Here is a 24,242-nt window from a genome sequence, read left to right on the forward strand (position 1 = left end):
GGAGGCCACATTCAGCCAAAATATTTCTAGATGCTAGAGACGGCGGTCAGAAAATATTACTCCCTCTTCTAAATAGATCGTTCTGTTTTTTAGTCAAAGTATAATCAATAACATTTATGATACCAACTAAGTATTATTAAGTTCTTCATTAATTATATTTTTATAATAAATATGCCTGATGTTATATATCTTTACTTGAGATATCTTGATTCTTCAAGAAAATTGGAATGGCTAAATGGAATAGAGTACGTACCAAACAAAAGCATCCAAAAATGCTAAACGTTTCAACTCGTCATTATCATTTTACAATGAAGCAAATCCCAGTTACACTAATCCACCACAGTAATAACCTAATACATACAACAGCGAAATAACATTATGAACCACGGATGCAATAAGAGGCCAGTAAAACTGAGGCTGATATCCACTTCCCTAGTCAGGAAGTTTTCATGATGAGCTCCTAGTGATGCTGTTAAATGATACAGACTAGGATGAAACATCTATCTGCTGTTCACCCAAGAACTTCTGATCCTCACTGTACATTGCACAGCCTTGTGTTACCAGAAGTTCCTTTGACAAAGCCAATCGACCTGTATTGGATAACAAGGAGGTTAAGCCAATTGCCACACACCCTCACCCCCCAAAAAAAAAAGTTTGCTGCAAGCCATCAGATATGTTGTAAAACAGCTCACCTTAACTAGAAGCGTTCGGAAGGAAAATACGATGAACACTATTCATTTTCAGCCCCTTCCTGCAAGTAGGGCATTTCTTCTGAACCTTGATGGCCTGTTTGATGCACGTGTCGCAGAAGATATGGCCACAAGTCGTTGTGGAAGGCTCCTCCATCTTATTCCAACATATTGGGCAGGTAAAAGATGGTTCCTTGGGAACCTCCTTAGCAGGCTCTTTGCCGGTTTGTACGCCATTTGGCTATTGAATAGAAACTCGTAGTTAGAGTTCAATGCCAAGAGCAATCTAAAAGCAATTGGGGCAAGCATCAAACACAGGGCAGCCTTTCTGCTGAAATTTTCGAATTGCACTCCAGATAAATAACATTATATGGGAATGTTGAAAGTGTAAGTTAGGTTTGAACATTAACAGGAAACCTTATACACATTAAATAGCTGAAAGCACACAAATAGGTCTACTATCAACCTAGCTTTAAAGTTGATGAAGTTATTCCCTTCAATCAAGACTAAAAAATAAATACCTGCAAGCTGGACCCTGCTCCCCAATCGGGAGAGAGGTGATCTACTGCCACAACCCTCTGGCGTTTGTTCCCTGTGGAGAAGATACAGATGCACATCATCACAAAACACATAACTGAATGCATGGTGGCAGATAGGAGTCTTGAATCACAAAGGAAGCTAGGAAATAAGATGTGTGTTGACAAATTATTTTTACGAAAGAGGATGATATCAGATATAGATGACAAGAGTATTTTGACAAATTGTTAAAGGGGAGATAGGGGATACAACCTTTTAGTTGGAAGACTCTTTTGATGACACCAATAGACACTTTATGTGTAGGATCCAAGAATTTGATATTAGAGACATTGAAAATGATGAAAGAGGTAAGACCATGGGACCTGATGGTATCTCAATTGAGGTATCGAGATGCCTCGAGGATGTAACTATATGGCTAACCAAGTTGTCTGTAACGCCCCGAATTTTGCAGTTGAATTTTTTCTTTTCTTTACTCGCCAAAATTCGGGCGTTACCTTTCCCTTTTCTTTTTCCCCTCGCTAAACCTTGACCTTTTTCAAAGTTTAGCGGGATTCGGTTTGGAATTCCCGTATGTATAAAAACCCTAAATACTTTATGTTGTTTGATGCACCATGCCGCCCTTGCATTTTTGGTTGTTTGAAAGTGCAATCGCATTCATCTAAAAGATCGGATTTCGAGAACAAGCGGAAAATCTTTTATCTTTCTTTCTCTCTCTTTCTCTCTCCCCTTTCTCTCTCTCTCCCGCGCCCTGGGCCGACCCCGGCCGGCCCAGCCGCCCCCTGGCGCCCCCCCTTGGGCCCAATTGGCCCAAGCCGCCCCCCCCACCCCCTCTATTTTTCCCAATTCTCTCTCCCTCCCTCTCATTTTCTCTCATTTTCTCTCCCTCACCCTAAGCCGCCGCCGCCCCTGCCCCCTACCCTAGGCCGCCGCGCCGCCCCCTGCCGCCGGCCGCCCCTCGCCGTCGATCCCCGCCGGTGAGCCCCCTCCCCCTCCTCCCTCTCCTCCCTCCCCTCTTCTCTCCCCACCCCCGCGCGCCCCCTGGCCGCGCCGGCAGCCGCCCCAGCCCCGCCGTGGCCCCTGGCCGCCGCTGGCCGGCCCTCGGCCGCGCCCAGCCGGCCCCGGCCGCCGCTGGCCCGCCCCGGCCGCTCCCCTGGCCGCCCTGGCCCGGCCGCTGGCCGCCCCCAGCCGCGCCCCGCCCGGCCGCCAGCCGCCCCTAGCCCGCGCCCCGGCCGCCTGGCCCCCTGGCCGCGCCCCCCTGTCCCGGGCCGGTTCAGCCGGCCTCGGCCCCGGCTCAGCCGCCCCCGGCCCCAGCTCGGCCGCCCCCCGCGCTCGGCCGCCCCAGCTCGGCCGCCTGCCCCTGGGCCGGTTCAACCGCCCCTAGGGCCGGTTCAACCGCCCCCCCCCCCTCTGTTTTTTATTTTTTTTATTTTATTTTATTTACTTTCTGTGATCATAATTACTGTATTTTAAGTAGGCTAATCACTGTTCATGCTATGGGAAAATAGGAAGTTTAATTTAAAATTCCGTTATGCTATTGATTCACGTAGTTAATTGTTTACCCTGTGCAATGTTGATCAACTAAAAGTGATTAGGTTTCCATTAGTATATATAAATATATATAACAGAATTATTTTGTTAAAAACCAATTGTGTCATTAGTGCATAAGATTTAACCCCCTGCGAGACCTTTCCCGTTTCTTTCTAACCATAACAAATGCGTTATCGAATGTCATACTTGATGCATATTCACTTTATTTGTTATCTTGTATGGTGTACTGTTCTTTTGTATTAAATATGTGGATGGATGTATGTATGTTTGCGCTCGCATAGAGAACGATCCGGTCGAAGAGCCCGAGGAATTCGCAGGAGAAGCCCCTGAGCAGCAGTCGGTTGGTGGAGGCAAGTGTCCTTTGACCTATCTCTGTCCTATTCATTATTTAATTCACCTCCCGCATTACACATTTATACCTAAGGATTGACTAGCTTTTGTTATCCATGTCCTTGTTTACCTATTTGGGTCGGATTATTACTACTTAGTCTGATGCTATTGCTCAACTCTAATCAATGAACATGATGTGATTATCTATGATACGCTGTTTTCCCGTTCTTCTTTATGATTATACTTGTGGCATTTAAGGGGACTCGAGCGGTTTCTCGAGTGCCTCTCCGTAAGGACCTGTTCTATGGATGACCGCCCGGGAAAACAGTGCAACCATGAGGGTGGAATGGGGTGCCCTTAGCTGAATAATTAGAGGATCCGGGATGTAGTTCACTTAGCCGTCGTGCCGTCAATGGGGCTCGGTGTATGCGGCTCGCTCTGCCAAGTTTGGGTTCGCCCCTTGGGGAGGAGTGCGGTGCATTTAGGAAACCTAACGGGTGGCTACAGCCCCGGGGAATCTTTGTAAAGGCTACGTAGTGAAACCCTGCCTATTCACCTTGGTAGTGTTTAAGGGTTTGATCGGCCCGAGGCAAGAGGGAATCACGGCTTGTGGGTAAAGTGCACAACCTCTGCAGAGTGTTATGAAACTGATATATCAGCCGTGCTCACGGTTATGAGCGGCCAAGGGAGCTCCAGAGATTAGTGATACTTGATCAGAGATATTTTGGTACAGGTGGCAATGAGATTGATGGTTCTGGTTATGATTATGGTATTGGTAAGTGGTATTCTTTCCGTTTGGAAAGGATACATTGGGTTAATAACTTGGGTTAATGTTAAAACCTGGCTTTCTACTAGTAAGTAATAACCTGACCAACTAAAAGCAACTGCTTGACTTATCCCCACATAAAGCTAGTCCACTACAGCCAAACAGGATACTTGCTGAGTATGTTGATGTGTACTCACCCTTGCTCTACACACCAAACCCCCCCCCCAGGTTGTCAGCATTGCAACCACTGCTCAGGAGAAGATGAAGCTGTGGAAGGAGACTTCCAGGAGTTCCAAGACTACGACGAGTTCTAGGTGTGGGTTAGCGGCAACCCCCAGTCGGCTGCCTGTGAAGGCCGTGTTATCTACGTTTCGTTTTCGCACTTTGATTTATTGTAAGAACTATATGGACGTCTCAGACGTATGATGTAATCGACTATTATTTCCCCTTTTAATACTATTTGAGCACTGTGTGATGATGTCCATGTTATGTAACTGCTGTGTACGTGAATAACTGATCCTGGCACGTACATGGTTCGCATTCGGTTTACCTTCTAAAAACCGGGTGTGACATAAGTGGTATCAAAGCCGTGCTGACTGTAGGACCGCTAACCTAGAGTAGAATGGTCGTTCTAAGGATTATAGACCTCTGTCCCTGCCTTGACTTTGGTATCCCTTCAAAAGTTGGTCCTACTGACCAAACCTATGTTCTACTACATATTATACCTTGCTGAAAATTATGTTTTATTCTGATCCTTCATTTATTTATGATTCATTACTTGCTGGTCATATTAATTCTATTCTCACCCTTCTGCTTGCGATGTCTTTTATAGATGGCTCGACTTAGACACACTGCACGAAAGTCCGTCATCCCCTTCTTACCCTCCCGCCTTGCTGAGCGTCCGCTTCGCCGTCCTGTGGCCGGACAGTCCAGCCACTTGGAGAGACTACACCACCGCCTGCGTGAGGAGCAGGAGCGTCGACGACAGGAGCAGCAGAGCTCTTCCTTCTCGCTCCACCAGGAGATAGAGTCTGTGAGGAGCTGCTCTCCTGTGCTTCCCCTGGAGGCGCCCCCTGCACCACCACTGGGCGTCCCAGCTTCTGGAGTAGCTGCTGGAGGAGACCCAGACGACGGAGATGGCGACGACAGTTCGAGCCACGACACCGACTTCTCTGCTAACCTTGAGCCGGAAGGATGGGTTGCTCGACCCATCACTCGCGACGCCGCTCGCGGGTGTCACTTCCACGATGCGCTCGACACCCTGCTACGTCGGGCATTTGACCGGCATACTTGGTCCGTCGAGTATCGCTGTGTGGTCTACCAGCACAGTCGCGGGGTCTACCCGGACCGCTGGGAGGCGACTTGCTTGGTGCGCTGCCCGGAGAACAGTCTCCAGGGAGCGGAGGCTTGCTCAGAGCACTATTCTATCTCTGAGCGGGACTCAGCTGAGGCAGCCATGCAAGATGCTGCACGGCGTGCGCTTTCGCACTACTGCTCGGTTTTCGGTGGGGCAGCTGACGGCCTTGACCTGAAGTATTACCCCCGCCGTTCATCTGGCAGCACAGGAGGCGTGATTGTCTCACCTGTCGGTGAGGGCAATCCTAGGTTGAGCAGCACAGTCAACCTAGCCGCCGTGCTAAACACGGAGCTGGACCATGCATTAGACGAGCTGAGTAGGGCTCGTGCTGAGATCGCCCTGCTGCGGGCTGAGCGCGCGGAACGTCGTCACCTGGACGGTGGTTCCCCCGCTCCCGTCGGGACTCAGCACCCGTACCGCTCACCTCAGCGTGGACACCAGTCTTATGGCAATCCCGACTGCAAGACCAAGATCAATCTAGAACCATAGATCGTTAGAGTTGGATCTTGTAATTAATACGAAATAAATATATACATGGAAGCTTCAGTCTTAGCGTTAGTCTCGGTCTTAGTTAGTTTTAGTTAGACAGGGTAGTTTGCTATATCCTGTGCATTTATGTTTGTCATGATGAACTATGTTTGGTTTGGATCTTTGTAATGATTGTCACCAGAGTGTGGGTATCCCCTGCATTTTGGTTTACCTATTATGTTAATAAAGTTAGTTATATAGTTGGGAAAACCTTTATTCTACTTTCCTCTTTATCTGAGAAGCTGTGTGGTCTGTGTTGGAGATCAGTGAAGATGCTCATCTGTTCAGTGCTGTTGGAGAATTCTATACTCTTTTCTTATGCTGCAAGATTTGCCAGATCAGTTCTGATGTGTGGTTGCGTTCTGCAGATGTCAGAGAACAGGCGCAGAGGAGGAAGGCGTGCTCAGCAGGAGCAAGCCGGTCAGCAAGATGAGGCGCCCCAGCAGCAGCAGCTGCCGCCCCCGCCCCCGATGTCGATTGAGCAGATGTTTCTGATGCAGACTCAGGCAGTTCAAGCCATCGGTCAGACTCTGGCTGCCATTCAGCAGCAGCAGCAGCAGCAGGCTCCACCCCAGCCTCAGATGCCTCAGATGCCTAGAGATAAGCGTGCTGAATTCATGAGAGGTCATCCACCAACGTTCGCTCACTCTTCTGACCCCATGGATGCTGAAGATTGGCTGCGCACTGTGGAGCGAGAGTTGCATACCGCTCAGTGTGATGACAGGGAGAAAGTCTTGTATGGTCCCCGTCTGTTGAGAGGAGCAGCCCAATCATGGTGGGAGTCTTACCTCGCCACCCATGCCAACCCCGACACCATCACCTGGGAAGAGTTCAGAGGTAGCTTTCGTCAGTACCATGTGCCTGCAGGTCTGATGACAGTGAAGAAGGAGGAGTTCCTGGCCCTTAAGCAAGGGTCATCGTCTGTCAGTGAATACCGAGACAGATTTCTGCAATTGTCTCGCTATGCTCCTGAAGATGTCAACACTGACGCCAAGCGACAATACCGTTTCCTGAGAGGCTTGGTTGACCCTCTGCAGTATCAGCTGATGAATCACACCTTCCCGACATTCCAGCACCTGATTGACAGAGCAATCATGACAGAAAGGAAGCGTAAGGAGATGGAGGATCGTAAGCGCAAGATCAGTGGACCCCAGCCTGGAAGCAGCAGCCGTCCCCGTTTTTCAGGCAATCAACCTCAGCAGTTCAGGCAGAACCAGCGTCCACCTCAGCAACATCAGCAGCGTCAGCAGTATCAGCAGTTCCAAAGGCAGTATCCTCAGCATCAGTACCAGAATCGTCAGAGCAATCAGTCAGGAGGAGGTCAGTTTCAGAGGCAGAATCAGCAGACACCTCGTCTTCCTGCCCCAGCAAATCAGCAGAACAGTCAGGCAGCACCAGCTCAGGTTGGAAACAGGGCATGTTTCCACTGTGGAGAGCAAGGCCATTGGGTGATGCAATGTCCGAAGAAGGCAGCCCAGCAGCAGTCAGGCCCCAATGCCCCAGCAAAGCAGAATGTGTCTCAGCCTGGAGCAGGCAACCGCTCTCAGCAGCGCTATAATCATGGAAGACTGAACCACTTGGAGGCTGAAGCAGTTCAGGAGACCCCCGACATGATAGTAGGTATGTTCCCAGTCGACTCCCATATTGCAGAAGTGTTATTTGATACTGGAGCAACACATTCTTTCATTACTGCATCATGGGTAGAAGCACATAATCTTCCAATTACTACCATGTCAACCCCTATTCAAATTGACTCAGCCGGTGGTAGAATTCGAGCTGATAGCATTTGTTTAAATGTAAGTGTGGAAATAAGGGGGATAGCGTTTCCCGCCAACCTTATAGTAATGGGTACTCAGGGAATAGATGTCATCCTAGGGATGAATTGGTTAGATAAGTATCAGGCAGTTATCAGTTGTGATAAAAGGACAATCAAGTTGGTGTCCCCACTAGGAGAGGAAGTGGTGACCGAGTTAGTCCCGCCTGAGCCAAAGAAAGGAAGTTGTTATCAGATGGCTGTCGATAGCAGTGAAGCAGACCCAATTGAGAGTATCAAGGTTGTGTCTGAATTCCCAGATGTGTTTCCAAAGGATTTACCGGGTATGCCACCAGAGCGGAAAGTTGAATTTGCTATAGAGCTTCTTCCTGGAACCGCCCCCATCTCTAAGAGAGCTTACAGAATATCTGGACCAGAGTTGGTTGAGCTTAAGAAGCAGATTGATGAGCTGTCAGAGAAAGGTTACATCCGGCCAAGCACCTCGCCTTGGGCCGCCCCTGTCTTGTTTGTGGAGAAGTGGCTTATCAGCTCATCCTGCCAGAGAATTTGTCTGCTGTGCATGATGTCTTTCATGTGTCTCAGTTGAAGAAGTGTTTGCGTGTGCCAGAAGAGCAGTTGCCAGTGGAAGGTCTTGAAGTCCAGGAGGACTTGACCTATATTGAGAAGCCAGCTCAGATCCTTGAGGTTGCAGATAGAGTCACCCGAAGGAAGACCGTCAGAATGTGCAAAGTCAGATGGAGTCACCACTCTGAGGAAGAAGCAACCTGGGAGCGTGAAGATGATCTGATGGCCAAGTACCCGGAGCTCTTTGCTAGCCAGCCCTGAATCTCGAGGGCGAGATTCTTTTAAGGGGGATAGGTTTGTAACGCCCCGAATTTTGCAGTTGAATTTTTTCTTTTCTTTACTCGCCAAAATTCGGGCGTTACCTTTCCCTTTTCTTTTTCCCCTCGCTAAACCTTGACCTTTTTCAAAGTTTAGCGGGATTCGGTTTGGAATTCCCGTATGTATAAAAACCCTAAATACTTTATGTTGTTTGATGCACCATGCCGCCCTTGCATTTTTGGTTGTTTGAAAGTGCAATCGCATTCATCTAAAAGATCGGATTTCGAGAACAAGCGGAAAATCTTTTATCTTTCTTTCTCTCTCTTTCTCTCTCCCCTTTCTCTCTCTCTCCCGCGCCCTGGGCCGACCCCGGCCGGCCCAGCCGCCCCCTGGCGCCCCCCCTTGGGCCCAATTGGCCCAAGCCGCCCCCCCCACCCCCTCTATTTTTCCCAATTCTCTCTCCCTCCCTCTCATTTTCTCTCATTTTCTCTCCCTCACCCTAAGCCGCCGCCGCCCCTGCCCCCTACCCTAGGCCGCCGCGCCGCCCCCTGCCGCCGGCCGCCCCTCGCCGTCGATCCCCGCCGGTGAGCCCCCTCCCCCTCCTCCCTCTCCTCCCTCCCCTCTTCTCTCCCCACCCCCGCGCGCCCCCTGGCCGCGCCGGCAGCCGCCCCAGCCCCGCCGTGGCCCCTGGCCGCCGCTGGCCGGCCCTCGGCCGTGCCCAGCCGGCCCCGGCCGCCGCTGGCCCGCCCCGGCCGCTCCCCTGGCCGCCCTGGCCCGGCCGCTGGCCGCCCCCAGCCGCGCCCCGCCCGGCCGCCAGCCGCCCCTAGCCCGCGCCCCGGCCGCCTGGCCCCCTGGCCGCGCCCCCCTGTCCCGGGCCGGTTCAGCCGGCCTCGGCCCCGGCTCAGCCGCCCCCGGCCCCAGCTCGGCCGCCCCCCGCGCTCGGCCGCCCCAGCTCGGCCGCCTGCCCCCGGGCCGGTTCAACCGCCCCTAGGGCCGGTTCAACCGCCCCCCCCCCCCTCTGTTTTTTATTTTTTTTATTTTATTTTATTTACTTTCTGTGATCATAATTACTGTATTTTAAGTAGGCTAATCACTGTTCATGCTATGGGAAAATAGGAAGTTTAATTTAAAATTCCGTTATGCTATTGATTCACGTAGTTAATTGTTTACCCTGTGCAATGTTGATCAACTAAAAGTGATTAGGTTTCCATTAGTATATATAAATATATATAACAGAATTATTTTGTTAAAAACCAATTGTGTCATTAGTGCATAAGATTTAACCCCCTGCGAGACCTTTCCCGTTTCTTTCTAACCATAACAAATGCGTTATCGAATGTCATACTTGATGCATATTCACTTTATTTGTTATCTTGTATGGTGTACTGTTCTTTTGTATTAAATATGTGGATGGATGTATGTATGTTTGCGCTCGCATAGAGAACGATCCGGTCGAAGAGCCCGAGGAATTCGCAGGAGAAGCCCCTGAGCAGCAGTCGGTTGGTGGAGGCAAGTGTCCTTTGACCTATCTCTGTCCTATTCATTATTTAATTCACCTCCCGCATTACACATTTATACCTAAGGATTGACTAGCTTTTGTTATCCATGTCCTTGTTTACCTATTTGGGTCGGATTATTACTACTTAGTCTGATGCTATTGCTCAACTCTAATCAATGAACATGATGTGATTATCTATGATACGCTGTTTTCCCGTTCTTCTTTATGATTATACTTGTGGCATTTAAGGGGACTCGAGCGGTTTCTCGAGTGCCTCTCCGTAAGGACCTGTTCTATGGATGACCGCCCGGGAAAACAGTGCAACCATGAGGGTGGAATGGGGTGCCCTTAGCTGAATAATTAGAGGATCCGGGATGTAGTTCACTTAGCCGTCGTGCCGTCAATGGGGCTCGGTGTATGCGGCTCGCTCTGCCAAGTTTGGGTTCGCCCCTTGGGGAGGAGTGCGGTGCATTTAGGAAACCTAACGGGTGGCTACAGCCCCGGGGAATCTTTGTAAAGGCTACGTAGTGAAACCCTGCCTATTCACCTTGGTAGTGTTTAAGGGTTTGATCGGCCCGAGGCAAGAGGGAATCACGGCTTGTGGGTAAAGTGCACAACCTCTGCAGAGTGTTATGAAACTGATATATCAGCCGTGCTCACGGTTATGAGCGGCCAAGGGAGCTCCAGAGATTAGTGATACTTGATCAGAGATATTTTGGTACAGGTGGCAATGAGATTGATGGTTCTGGTTATGATTATGGTATTGGTAAGTGGTATTCTTTCCGTTTGGAAAGGATACATTGGGTTAATAACTTGGGTTAATGTTAAAACCTGGCTTTCTACTAGTAAGTAATAACCTGACCAACTAAAAGCAACTGCTTGACTTATCCCCACATAAAGCTAGTCCACTACAGCCAAACAGGATACTTGCTGAGTATGTTGATGTGTACTCACCCTTGCTCTACACACCAAACCCCCCCCCAGGTTGTCAGCATTGCAACCACTGCTCAGGAGAAGATGAAGCTGTGGAAGGAGACTTCCAGGAGTTCCAAGACTACGACGAGTTCTAGGTGTGGGTTAGCGGCAACCCCCAGTCGGCTGCCTGTGAAGGCCGTGTTATCTACGTTTCGTTTTCGCACTTTGATTTATTGTAAGAACTATATGGACGTCTCAGACGTATGATGTAATCGACTATTATTTCCCCTTTTAATACTATTTGAGCACTGTGTGATGATGTCCATGTTATGTAACTGCTGTGTACGTGAATAACTGATCCTGGCACGTACATGGTTCGCATTCGGTTTACCTTCTAAAAACCGGGTGTGACATTGTCCAACCATATCTCTTGATCAAACAAGATGTCTGATGTGCAGAGAAGTATATTGGTACCAAGCTAAAGGGAGATATTCAAAGTTGTACTAATTACCAAAAATTAAGTTGACGAGTCATACTATATGAAAGAACCTAGGACCCTAGTTAGGTTTCGATGATTAATGACAACACTAGGTTATTGTGACTAACGTATGTTTTGCAGAGGCAAATTGAGTTAGGTCACAGTAATGGTGATCGATTAGGGTTATATGGTTTTTGTGCTCCTATTGGTGGAAAGTTAATTATCGGTTTTCAAAGGATGAGCAAGTAGGTTAAGGTCAGCTAGTTCTAAGTGTTAATGGAGTTGATGGACACATATTTTACCGATAAGACCTTTATTTTTTTTCTTTGGTGATACTATAAAGGGGGCATGGTTGAATATTTTGACCTAGGTAAGTATAGTTATGAGTGGTGATGCACACTTGTGATATCTAGTGTTAAATAACCTTAAAAACCCAAGTGAAGTTTAAAATCAAAACCAACTCAAAGTGTTTCAAACAAATGAGTTGATGGTGCAACAGAGGCACCAGACGCGTCCGATGTGCACCGGATATGTGCCATCACGCAGGAGAATAACACCGGTGTGTCCAATGTGCACCTGCCCAGAGAGCTGTGTAGACGAGTGTGAGAGGCCATACACTCACTGGACGTGTCCAATGTATCACTACCACTGGATAGGGCATCTAGAGAGGATACAAATGAGATGTGGCCGAGTACTCACGAGACGTGTCCGGTGTGACACCAAACATGATACTCGGATAAATTTGCAACTGTGCACCTCGAACATTACACTTAGCAAACATGTGAAGTGAGGCAGCAGATACTAATACATCAAAAACTAGCTGTTAGAACTGCACCAGACGTGTTCGGTGGAGAGGCAACGACCATTTCCTTTGCTTGAGGCTATATACCCCTCAATCTCATTCATTTGAGGTCTCTTGCCTATTTGTTCCACTGAAAAATCCATTTGGAGAGAAAGGAAGAGCCTTTTCCATGTGAGGTTATTGAGATTTGATAATCACGACTCATGAGATTAGTGCTTTATTAGTGTATCGAGTTGAGAGAAGCAAATGTGCATCCACCGTTCTCATTAGCCTTGGTTAGGTCAAGTGAGAGTTTGTGCTTATTAATCTTGGTGATCAGCATCATATAGACAACTTACTGATAATCAGGAGTTTGGTGATCGCCTGATGGAGATTGTGGATGGATCAACTCAATATGTAAATGGTTATGGGTGATTCACCGTGCCAGAGTGATAAAGAATCAAACCGTAGACAACATTTTGTCCTTATGTGGATCAAGGAGAGCAGCACCCTTATGCGGGTGCTCCAACGAGAACTAGCGGAGAATGCCAACTCTTCGATACCTCAACAAAACATCTCCATATTTCTAACCCTTATTTTACTTTGGGCATTTACATTTGGTCAATTCAACACTTGCCTTTACATTACTAGAATGTCATGCTACAATAGGATTGAAACCTAGGGTGTAAAACTTGTGTAAAATAGACAACACTCTTAGGCACAAGGGGCAGGGTGGACCATCCAATAGGATTTAATTGTCACAAGAAATTTTAGATTGGCCCAATTCACCCTCCTCTTGGGCAACTTGATCCTTTCACTATGAAGCTATGGGAGATAATCGAGCATCGTCCGAGAGGAATAACGAGAATCTCTATGAAGTATAAACCAATTTGGTTTCATGCCCATAAGGTCAACCATGGAAGCTTTCTCAATAAGACAGGTGATGGAGCGGTATAGAGAGCAGAAGGAATTACATATGGTTTTCATTGACTTGGAGAAGGCTTTCTGTAAACCCCGAATAATGCCTTAATGAGTTTTAGCTAGTTCTTTATTACTGTATAAGTAGTTAAGTACAATAGTAAAAGTCTACTTGAATCTGAGTGTTATTTTGAGGCATATTCTTCTTCTAAAATGCATATTAAAAAATATAAACAAAATAATAATAATAATATGCATCATGCTGGAGTTTCCTTATTTGTGCACTTAATTAGAGAATTTAAATCCTGAAGTTTGAAACTGGTCCAATTCAAATTTGAAATTGAGAACTCAAATAAAGGAGAAATCAAGAAAATGGAAAAAAAAGAAACAAAGAAACTCGCGCCTGGGCCGTTTTCACTCCACTCGGCCGGCCCATGAAACAACCGTGCCTCAGCCCAGCGCCGACAGGCGGACCCGACCTGTCAGCCACTCTAGCGTGCGTTACCTCCTGAGTCCCGAGCTCCGACACCAGGGTCCCTCATGGCAGCCGCGCACACACCCCGTCTTCTTTATTCCACTGACTGCCCAAGCCCGCTTCCTAGCGGCCCTATACACGGCGCGCGCCCTCCCACTCACGTCCCTGCCACGCGGGGCCAGATGCACCTCATCAGCCCCAAGCGCGTCCGGCCGTTGACCGGTAGGGCCTGCTTGCCAGCCTCTGCTCCGGCCGCAACTGTGTATCTTCCCCACGGCGCAATCTGCTTGTGAAGCATAACAGATCCGCCGCACCTCCCGCCCGAATACCGTCCGTGTGCAACTCGTTCGGGCGTTGTCCATTTATATACTGCCCCTAGCCATTGTCATACGCCGCTGTAATTGGGTGAAGGTCACCATTGCGCGCTGCGAATTGAGAGCCATCACACGCAGCCCACGGCTCGCCACCGATTTGATCCGGTTACACGCTGGGGAGGTCACCAGGAAGCCGCAGTAGCTAGAGCGGAGGTCGCCAGGGATCGGAGATGCCCTGCTCACGGCGAATTACACATTGGCGGGAGTCTCTATCGTGTTTCCGCCCCACACCGCGGGTCGATCAATTCGCGGCGTCACCACCGATGAAGATCTCCCACTGCCCCTTCCTGCTTCTCCATGCGATGTACCATCAAGTGTTATAGCGTATAAGCGCCTTATCAGCTGTGAATTGCTCACCAGCGCTGGATTGCGCCGTGGCGCAGCTACTCGCCGTGACCGAGGTCCGTGGAGCACTATCTGATACCATATGCGGGGCGTACCAGATCTAGGGTTAGGGGGTGTTGCGTTGGGCGGATTAATTTGGGGTATAGAGCCCTGGCACTTAGAACCCGATGTCGCCAGTGAAGGCTCCGCCGCTGCAGACTTGACAGCGCTGCCAGAGTCGTGCAGGATGGGGGTCGCGGATTCACGATCGTTGATTCGTGGAGAGACGGTTAAGATTAGGTATCTAGGCGGATGTTGGGGGATTAGTGTCAAGTCATTGATCCGGTGATAGACGGTGTGGATTAGAACCGGATTGCCGCGTTGATCCGACCCGATCAGGGTCGTAGATTGGTTGATGTGCAACTCTGGTCGAGTCCCTCCGCGCCTGTGATCCGGATAGTCTGACCTTGATCTGACGGTCGTTATAGCGTTATGGTTCGTTACAATGAGAATCTAATTCTGACCACAGATTTATCATCGGCCCTCGTACATGGATACCCCTTCAACCCGGATAGTATGCAGTTTAGCCCCTACCCTTTTCTACAATTGAACCCGTCGTCCCGACAGTAGTAGGGAATTGCATAGAGGCCCCTGGCGTTTGCAGAAAATCCTCTGGAAGCAATTCCAGATATAAAATTTACATCAATTAACTCATAAAACTTATTTAGTCCATAACTTTGGCATTGCAACTCCAATTTAATCCATTCAAATTGCGTTAGCTTCATATTAGTATTGTCTACATGATCACAACATTTATTTTAATGTTTTCAGAAATAATTAAATACTTTTTTATTACATTGACTTTTCTAATCAAGGTTAATGTGACATTATAAATTAATCTATGACTACAGCCTAACAAAAATATGAATCTAATACAGTTATAACATAGACTAAAGTTCAATTAATCATAGGTGATATATTCTCACATGATTTACATCAATCAATCTAAAATATAATTTAGTATTTAATTACCTAAAACTTCGGAAAATCATATCTCTTTAACCGTGACTCCGAATTTAGTGGTTCTCGAACCTACGATCTCGTTGCGACGCGTAGATCAATATTATGCAGTGTGTTCTTATGTTTGATGTGATGTTAATTTCTCCTGTGCAATGTTTGTTTGTATTGTTGCGAGTAGACGAGCAAGTGACCAAGGAGCCCGGAGCTCAGCAGGTTGAAGAAACTGAGCAGGAGCTCGCTGAAGGCAAGTTGTGCCCTTGATCACTCTTCTTTACCCAATAATGTTCTCTATAATCACTGTGGCATGTTTAGGTTTAATTTGATGGGACCCAATAGGTCACCCTAGTTTGATTTACTTCACTCCTTGCTTACCTCTGAACTTTTGGGTAGTATATGCTATTGCTTCATGTGGTTTTGGGTGTTAAGATACATATGATTAATGATCATGCTTTATTATTGTGATTATATTAATGTTCATGATAAGATTATGGTGTTAATTGGAACATGGAGCTGAGCTTAACTTGAGATAACAGTGCCACCACAAGGGTGGAATGCGACGACCTTGGCCAAGTAATTAGAAAAGTTAGGGAGAGACTACCTTACCTGAAGAGTATAGGGAGGTTCTCGGGTCGGACTGCCTGTTTAGCTTCTTGGACGAGGGATTCCTATACTTTCTTCTTCCTGAATCCGTAGCGGCTTTTCTCGAACTAGTGAAACTTTGAAAAGGCCTCGTAGTGCTACCCTGCCTCGTCTCCTCGGTAGAGGTGTATGGGATTCATGACCCCATGGCAGATGGGTATCACGGCTTGTGGGTAAAGATGTGCAACCTCTGCAGAGTGTAAAACTAGTATATCAGTCGTGCTCACGGTTAAGAGCGACTCAGGACTCTCTCATGATTAACTTATGGAAGTAAACTTAATTTGCCATATGCATTGCACTGTGGGTTTTATTATTAATTTTGATCTCTTATTATTTGGGATGGCATATACTTACATTTAGTAATTGCTAATAAAATTTGACCAACTTATTAAAAGCCATGCTCAGCTTTAACCATTATTTGTTGATCAGCCTTACACATCACATGAGCCTCCACCGTAAGTGAGCTCATGCACATTATTCTCCACACTTGTTGAACGATGAACTTTTGTGAGCTCACCCTTGCGATAACCCCCCCCCCCCCCCCCACACACACACACACACAGGTGAAGAGCAGGTGGCCCCAGATGAGAACTACTATGAGGAGTTCGATGAGGTCAAGGTGGCGTCTCGTAGTCAGCTTGATGGCACCGAGGAAATAATATTAGTTCGATTTATTTATTATCATTTATTTTTGTAAGACATTTCCGCTATGTAATAAAGTTTGTGACATTTATCTCTATACACAGAGCCATTGTATGTGTTAGTCTTCCTTGGCGCACATATGAGACGCACCCGGGTTTGTAACTTAAATCCAGGTGTGACACTTTCAAAATGTTATATGGTGGGGTTTGGGCAAACACAATTCCAATGAAATACATTGGACTCATTAAGGACATGTACAACAAAATGTTGTGACTAGTGTTCGAACAAGTGATGAAGTCACAAATGACTTCCCTATTATAGGACTACATCAAGGATCAACTTTTAGCCCTTACCTTTTTGCCTTGGTGATGGATAATGATTGTGTCTTCAATGGGAAGCCTCCTCGACTGGGAGTTGCCATGGTGATGGCAGGTGGAGAATTCTGGTTTTGAGCTTTGGCCAAAGCTAAAGGGATACGCTTGCTGGCTGCTGCCAGTGAAATTTCTTAGAAGGTGGTGTAGTCGGTCAGGTAGCCTCTCTCCACTCAACGTCTTGTAATCTTGTTGTATGTGTTTAAGTGTCTTTGTGTCCGTGTATGTGGTGGTGGTTTTTTTGGTGTGTGAGTGTTAAAGAGTTGTTTGTGTGCGTGTGTGGGTGCTTTGATGTTTTCTCTCTCCTTTTAATGAAATGATATGCAGCCCTCCTGCTTTGATGTTTGCGGATGATGTAGTGTTAGTTGATGAAAGTCGAGCAAGAGTAAATAGAAATCTGGAGTTGTGGCAAGAAACTCTACAGTACAAAGGTTTTAAACTCAGTAGAACTAAAACTGAATATATGGGATGTGACTTCGGCACCACTACACATGATGAAGTGATAGTTTGGAAAGTCAAGAGTGACAAGGAAGAATACCTTTCGGTATTTAGGATCAATGCTACTGAGAGATGGTGAAATTTGATTAAGATGTTAGTCATAGATACATAACAGGTTTGATGAAGTGACGTTAAGCATCTAGTGTTCTATGTGACGAGAGGGTACCATATAAGCTAAAAGACATGTTTTGTAGGATGGTGATTAGCCTGCTATGTTGTATCGTGCAGAATGTTGGCCTACAAAAGGCGAAATATTCAACAGATAAGTGTTGCGGATGCGTATGTTGCTTTGAATTTATGGAAATGGCAATACAAGAAGGGATCGAGTCCGGAACGATAATATATGTAATAGACCAGAGGTATCATCAATTGAAGAAAAATTTATCCAACATCGGTTGAGATGGTTTGGACATATCCAACATTGGTAGTGACACCCTAAGGCTCTGAATAAGAGTGTATGGAAAACAACTATCTAGGTTCCTAACTCTTGACTTGTGGTGACTTCTGGTTTCTGTTGAATTTCAAATGTAGACTATCCCAACTTGTTTGGTACTAAAATACTTTGTGTTGTTTGTTGTTGTTCAACATGAAATATCATAGAAGTTAGTACATTAAAAAATGAATATATATAACACGCAGATCTCCTACGTTGTTCAAAAAAAAAGAAATTAGAAAATGAGAAATATGAGTCTAACTTCCAGCACAGCCTAGAGATGTGTCATCACTATCGCAGTAGCTTATGTCCTAATGTGAGTAATCTAGATACAGCCATCGGCACATTGCAAGCACTAACCCAAATTGTCTGTGTTGTTGAATGTGACTTATGAAGAATTTAACTGTGATTTGATATTACATTAATGAACAAACACCAATACAAAGGCCACAACAATTCTACAAGCACAGTGATACGAAGACAGTAAGCTAACCTTCCTGGCTAGCGTCAACCTCCAAGTCAACCACTGTTATAGGTTCCCTCCTGGTTCTCCTGTCCCTCCTCTGTAGAATACAATATGCTTTGATGTAAGTGCTAGCTGATGGTGCACCATATTAGCATAACTATCATTCATAAAAGTTCTTTTATAACAGAAATAACTGCAGTAGTGAAGAGTTTGAGAAGTCCTTCATATTAAAAGTATTAAAAGGCTGCTCCTTAAAAATCACCAATTGACCTAATAATGGCATGAAAGTAGCATAACAAACAACGCTATTGAAAAGTGGATTGCTTGTTTAAATTCAAGACAATGAGAATTATACCGGTGGGGGCACTCGCGAGGGAGATACTGCCTGAACTTCATCTTCGATGGCCTCCACATCAATGGGTGAGTTTTGGGCGCCAGGAACAGGGGTCGGTGGTCCACGACGGCTCCCCACCACCGGGGAGGTTGCTTCGATGATCACCACTACTTTATCAGCAGACCCATCTTGCGACTGTCTTCTTGGTGCACGCCTTGTACCACTGGCAGTGCTCATGCTCTCTTCGATGCTTATACCACCCACCTCAACTTCACAATGAACCTGAAATTCACGGGGACATGGTTTAGTTACTTATTCTACTGTTCTACAGTCTTTTTACTGCTCGGCAAGTATCAGCAGCCGGGGGGGGGGGGGGGGGGGGGGGGGGGGGGGGCAGGACTAACAGTTCGCAGTTTGAAATTACGGTTCCCATCAAAGATCTACCGAATCAACAAAGATCCATGGTGGGGAAGTGTTGCAAGAAATGAGAAAATTCGACCTAAGGACCGGGAGAATCGGCGGCGCAGCGATCGAACCCCTCCATCCCCCGCGATTGCCTCGCCAAATCAACGTTGGTAATCAATCCACGCGGTAGAGGGACGAGAAATTCGCACGTACCTGCCGAATCGGAACTGAGTTCGATCGAGCGGAGGAGTTCAAGAAGGGAGGGGCAAAACCGCGACCAAACTCAGAAGCGAGTGTTTCTTCCCCGTCTTTTCTTCTTTCTATTTTGGCCCTTTAAAGTTTTTTCACAAACATGTCATTTTTAGTTTCAATTAAAAAAACGTACACTCCAATCGCCGTTGTTACTATTAACACCAACATAACACGTCTAGTCATCAATTCTGTCATCGAAGTTGACATGATATACACGTGACTGTGAGATAGCAGGGATAGACGTCAAAATCTATAGCACCGTAGGTAGGTGTTATAGATCTTGGCGTCAACCCCTTTTCATACGGCCCGCGTGTAGTTTTCTTTTCCCTCTCTTCACTCTCCATCCCGTTCGCGATGCTCGCCTAGCTCGTCGTCTTCGTTCCTCTCCCTCACTGCGTTTAGCCGTCGCCACCCTTCTCCCTCGCTGCAGCTCGTCGTGGCCGCAGCACGGCAGCGCCGTCCCGCTGCCTCGCCGCTTCAGGAAAGTGAGGCAGTCGAGCAAACCCACTTCAGGCGAGTCTGTTGGGGGCCTTCGGCTTCCGAAGGTCCTCAAAAACATGATTTGACAATGTTTTCCAAGTAAAATGTGTGAACAGGTATCTTCGGAATTGGATTACGAGTATATAAGAGTATGGTCAAGACGAAGCTTGAGTGGGACGGAAGGCGATTGTGACGAAGGAAAAAATCAACACGAAGCTATGCGCAGATAAGCTTCGGCATGATAGAAGAAAAGGGGAACCGACTTAAAGATGAAAAGTCAAATTAGACCCTGAAGAATTATTGTAGAGTTATTGATAAATGTAAAGGGCATTAATGTAATTTTACACGGGCTGTGTCCCGTGCCTATAAATAGATGAACAGTACTTCCGTACTGTTCACGCTGACTTGGCATTTGCATCACGCTTGTACCCTCGCTTTCCTTCAGACCGAAGGTACATTTGTAATTTGTCATCGTTTATACAAGTAAAATGAAATAGAAATAAATCAATAATAATGTTTAAAATAATTATGTTATTCTCTCTATTTCATGCATAAATCTTTTCTTGTCTCTTATTATGATTATGAAGGTATGACCTTCATAACCTTCGTCCGAAATTCATTATACCCAAGGGGAAATAATGTTTCGAAGGACGAAGGGCTTTGATATTTAATATTCTATGTTGCCTTGTTCTTAATTCATAGCATTTGAGAACAAGTCCCCAACATTGGCGCCCACCTCCGGTGAACTCACTTCCATTTCTTGAGCTTTGAACACCTTCGGCAAGCATCACCTTCATCATGCCGCCGAAAAAAGCTTCAGCGACAGGGGCTGCTACTCTGCAGCCGTTGGATCCCAATCAGGACGTCCTTTCTCTTAGAGAGACCCGAAGCCAGAAGAGGAAGGCTGTTAGTCCAACGCCTCCGGAAGATGACTTGGATCAGGAAATCCAAAACCTGGAGATCCTTCAGCAACAGGTGCAACGCAAGAAGGAGAAGATGGCTCGTTTAGCTGACCTTCAGAGACAGATATATGAAGCTTCCGAAGAGGTTCGTCATCTTGTTCAAGATGACCAGAGCCGAAGGCCTCCGCGCAGAGAGCTCCATCAGGAAGGCTTTTACAATGAGAACGACTGGTATGAAGATTTCCATCATGGAAATTTTGCTTTCGATGATGCTTCTCCTCTATCAACAGAATTGCAGGCTACACCATGGCCCCAGTCTTACAAGCCACCCCAGCTCCCCATGTACGACGGTCATACAGACCCGAAGCAATTTTTGATGAGCTATGAAGCAACCATATATTCGTATGGTGGCAATACTGCAGTCATGGCAAAGTCTTTTGTCATGGCCGTCAAGAGTGTCGCTCAGACCTGGTACTCCTCTCTCCGGCCAGGGACAATCACCTCTTGGCAGAAGCTGAAGGATATGTTGATAACCAGCTTCTAAGGATTTCAGACAAAGCCAGTCACCGCTCAGGCTCTATTCCAGTGTACCCAGGACCATGAAGAATACCTTCAGGCGTATGTCCGAAGGTTTCTGCGTCTGAGGGCACATGCGCCAACAGTGCCCAATGAAATTGTCATTGAGGCCATGATTAAGGGGCTTTGGCCGGGACCTTCAGCGCAATACTTTGCTAGGAAGCCACCACAAACTTTGGAGAAGCTGCTCCAGAAGATGGACGAGTATATTCGAGCTGACAATGACTTCCGCCAAAGAAGGGAGGAAGCATTCAGGTTCTCTGAGATGACCAGGGGCTTCGGAGGAAGATTTCACCCAAGGAATGTTAGGTCAATTCATAACTCTACTCAAAGTGATGATCGAGTGAGCCAGCAGCAAAGGCCACAATACTCTTCACAAGCTTCGGGGCAGCAGCAAAGTTCTTTTCGGCCGTCAGCGCCAAGGGGCAGAGGCGCCAGGGGCTTCGGGGGAAGGTTTGGAGATCAGCCAAGAAAAATTTACTGCCTATTCTGTGGTGAAGACAAGGGCCATACCACCAGGATGTGCCACGTTACCATCCAGAAGCAGAAGGAGATAGCAGAAGCAGCAGCGCAACAAAGTCAGCCGAAGCAGGTCATGCATACTGCTTCGTATCATTCGTCTTATATTCCAGAATATGTAGGCAACCACCCTGCAGCTTCTGTTGCTTCGGCAAGCCAACCCCAAGCATCTTGGCAACAGCCTCCAACGCCACCACCGACGCAGCGAGGACAGCAGCCAGAAGGGAGTCAGCACAATCACCTTCAGAGGGACTTCAGAGAGGAGTCCGAAGCTCGCACAGTCAATAGCACTGTGCCAGAGTCGAAGCACATTTATTGATAAATACCCTACCTCAACAACAGTTTTTTCGCATTTTTACATTCAGTATTACTTTTTTGTTAATAAGGAACAATTATGGGAAGTTTAAGTGTCTTTTATCGTTTTTCAATTTCTTGTAACACTTTCGTCTTTTACCATAATAAAAATATGTCTTTTCCATAGGCTTGAGTTGCCGAAGCATACGAATTTATGGTGGCATGAAGGACCTTTGTATTATCAAAATTTGTTCTAACGGACACAGTGCAAATTGTTCGAAACAGTAAAAAGTCGTTCCTAAGGGAGCGCAGTGTAAGTTTTCTGAGCCTACAGCGAAAAGTCAGCGCTGATTCCGCCGAAAGTAAAAGGCGAAGAAGCTCCTAAGGGAGGCTTACATCGAAAAATAAACGCTGATTCCGCTGAAAGTAAAAGGCGAAGAAGCTCCTAAGGGAGGCTTACAGCGAAAAATAAACGCTGATTCCGCTGAAAGTAAAAGGCGAAGAAGCTCCTAAGGGAGGCTTACAGCGAAAAGTCAGCGCTGGTATAAAAAGTGTGTGTGCTCTATTACAGGGATATGTATCTGCGGCACAAATATCATTTTGCATAACATAACATCATCACATCATTCTGCATAACATAAGCATCATACAACATATTGCATGTAGAGATGGCAACGGGTACAAACCCGCCGGGTTTTGCTATCCCAAACCCGTACCCGTGAAAAATATTTACACCCATTAAAAAACCCGTACCCATGACGGGTTTGAAATTTTGCCCAAACCCGTACCCATCGGGTTTGCGGGTACCCATGGGTTACCCACGGGTTTTTATCTCCAATATATTTATTCTTTTTATAATTAATAAGTATTGTAATGATTAATGAGATCATGATCCAAAATTTATGTAATGAACAACGAGTTCATGATTTGGTATAAAAAATATTAGTAGAGAGAATTAAATACAAATAATAAGTTGTATAATCAATTTACATTGCACTAAGTTATACATCCAGCACATATATAACGCTAGTAATAACTATAATAGCAAGCAACACTATCACCAACTACTTATACATTCACTATTTGATAAAAATTAGGAAGTAAATAGGTAGATAACAAGTTTGTTGTTCGTTTATAAAATAAAATGACAATATGCACTAGGTTTGGTCGGGTTTAAAAAACCCACGGGTTCACGGGTTTGGGTACTATAGGAACAAACCCGTACCCATGAACCCGTCGGGTATACATTTATGCCCATTAACAAACCCATGGGTATGAAAATTGACCCAAACCCGTACCCTAATGGGGTAAAAACCCATCGGGTTTCGGGTTTCGGGTACCCATTGCCATCTCTAATTGCATGTGGAACAAGAAGGGGATACAGTGTTGATCTTCGGAGAATATTTTGGAAAAGAGAAAATCGTGCTAAGGCACAAGATAAATCGAGAAGTGTAGCTTCATTAGAGAGGCAACATAAAACTTTTTTATAGCTTCGGAGAATATTTCACGAAGCTTGGATATTCTTCATCAGAGAAGTATGCAAATTCTTGTGATATAGAAAAGATTTTCTTCACGAAGCATGAAAAGAAGGGAAGGTGTTTTTTCGCCGAAGGCTCAAAAAATGGTATGTATGCAAAATTTCATGCATCATAAAGAATTAAACTATAAATAGATTATATATTACATTCAAAGTTACAATGTATTACACATGTTACGTTCCAAATGTTTCTACAATAGCATTTAATCCTCCTTAAGAACTATTTCTGCAGCTTCGTTCAGTAGCTGATCGACAACCTTGTCCATAATGGCTTCGGCCATTTTTCTAATTTCATCGTCCCCCTTCGGGTGGGGGCCCGGAGATGCCTCAGCAGGTTCTGAGGGAAGAGAAGATACGGCTATATTACTATTACAAACCGCGAACAAAGTCCGGAATCAAAAATTACAACATAATAAAAACCACTAATTAATACCTATTTGCCCTTAGGGCTCTGTACTTTTCTCGGCAGCTTCTGCTACTTTTCTAGCATCGTGGATGCCTTTTTCGCTCTTTTGAATAATTTCTTGCGCCATTTCTCGGCCGCCGTTGTCCCAGATATCGGTGAAAAATTTTCCGTCGATCATGCTTGCTTCGGCTGAGGGGTCTTTAATGTCTTCGGAGGACAAGGTAGCTTCGGATTGCGCTAGAGATTTTACATGCTCACAACCTTTCTTCTCCAAAACAGTAGCAATTCCTCTAGTACCCGAAAAAGCACATATGTCTCCGCGGCTATTCAGGATTTCTTCGAAGGCCTCAGCTT

General features: G+C 46.3%; 1 protein-coding gene across 2 annotated transcripts; it reads right to left on the reverse strand.

Moving 5' to 3' along the window:
* Positions 1–241: 241 nt before the first annotated feature.
* LOC100282619 (ubiquitin-protein ligase/ zinc ion binding protein) lies at positions 242–19,247 on the reverse strand. 2 transcript variants are annotated; one of them, XM_020540532.3, is made up of 6 exons: positions 19,017–19,247; positions 18,539–18,799; positions 18,211–18,280; positions 1,211–1,281; positions 693–930; positions 242–590 (listed from the first exon to the last, which is right to left on the reverse strand). In XM_020540532.3, exons 2-5 carry the CDS (start codon positions 18,752–18,754, stop codon positions 694–696), a joined length of 594 nt encoding a protein of 197 aa, XP_020396121.1. In that variant the 5' UTR covers positions 18,755–18,799; positions 19,017–19,247; the 3' UTR covers positions 242–590; position 693. The 2 variants fall into 2 exon arrangements, with proteins under 2 accessions (XP_020396121.1, NP_001148999.1); NM_001155527.1 differs by having other exon boundaries at positions 268–590; positions 19,136–19,226.
* Positions 19,248–24,242: the final 4,995 nt, after the last annotated feature.

The sequence above is a fragment of the Zea mays genome, chromosome 7 (assembly GCF_902167145.1).
Source record: "Zea mays cultivar B73 chromosome 7, Zm-B73-REFERENCE-NAM-5.0, whole genome shotgun sequence".
NCBI classification, from domain to species: Eukaryota; Viridiplantae; Streptophyta; class Magnoliopsida; order Poales; family Poaceae; genus Zea; species Zea mays.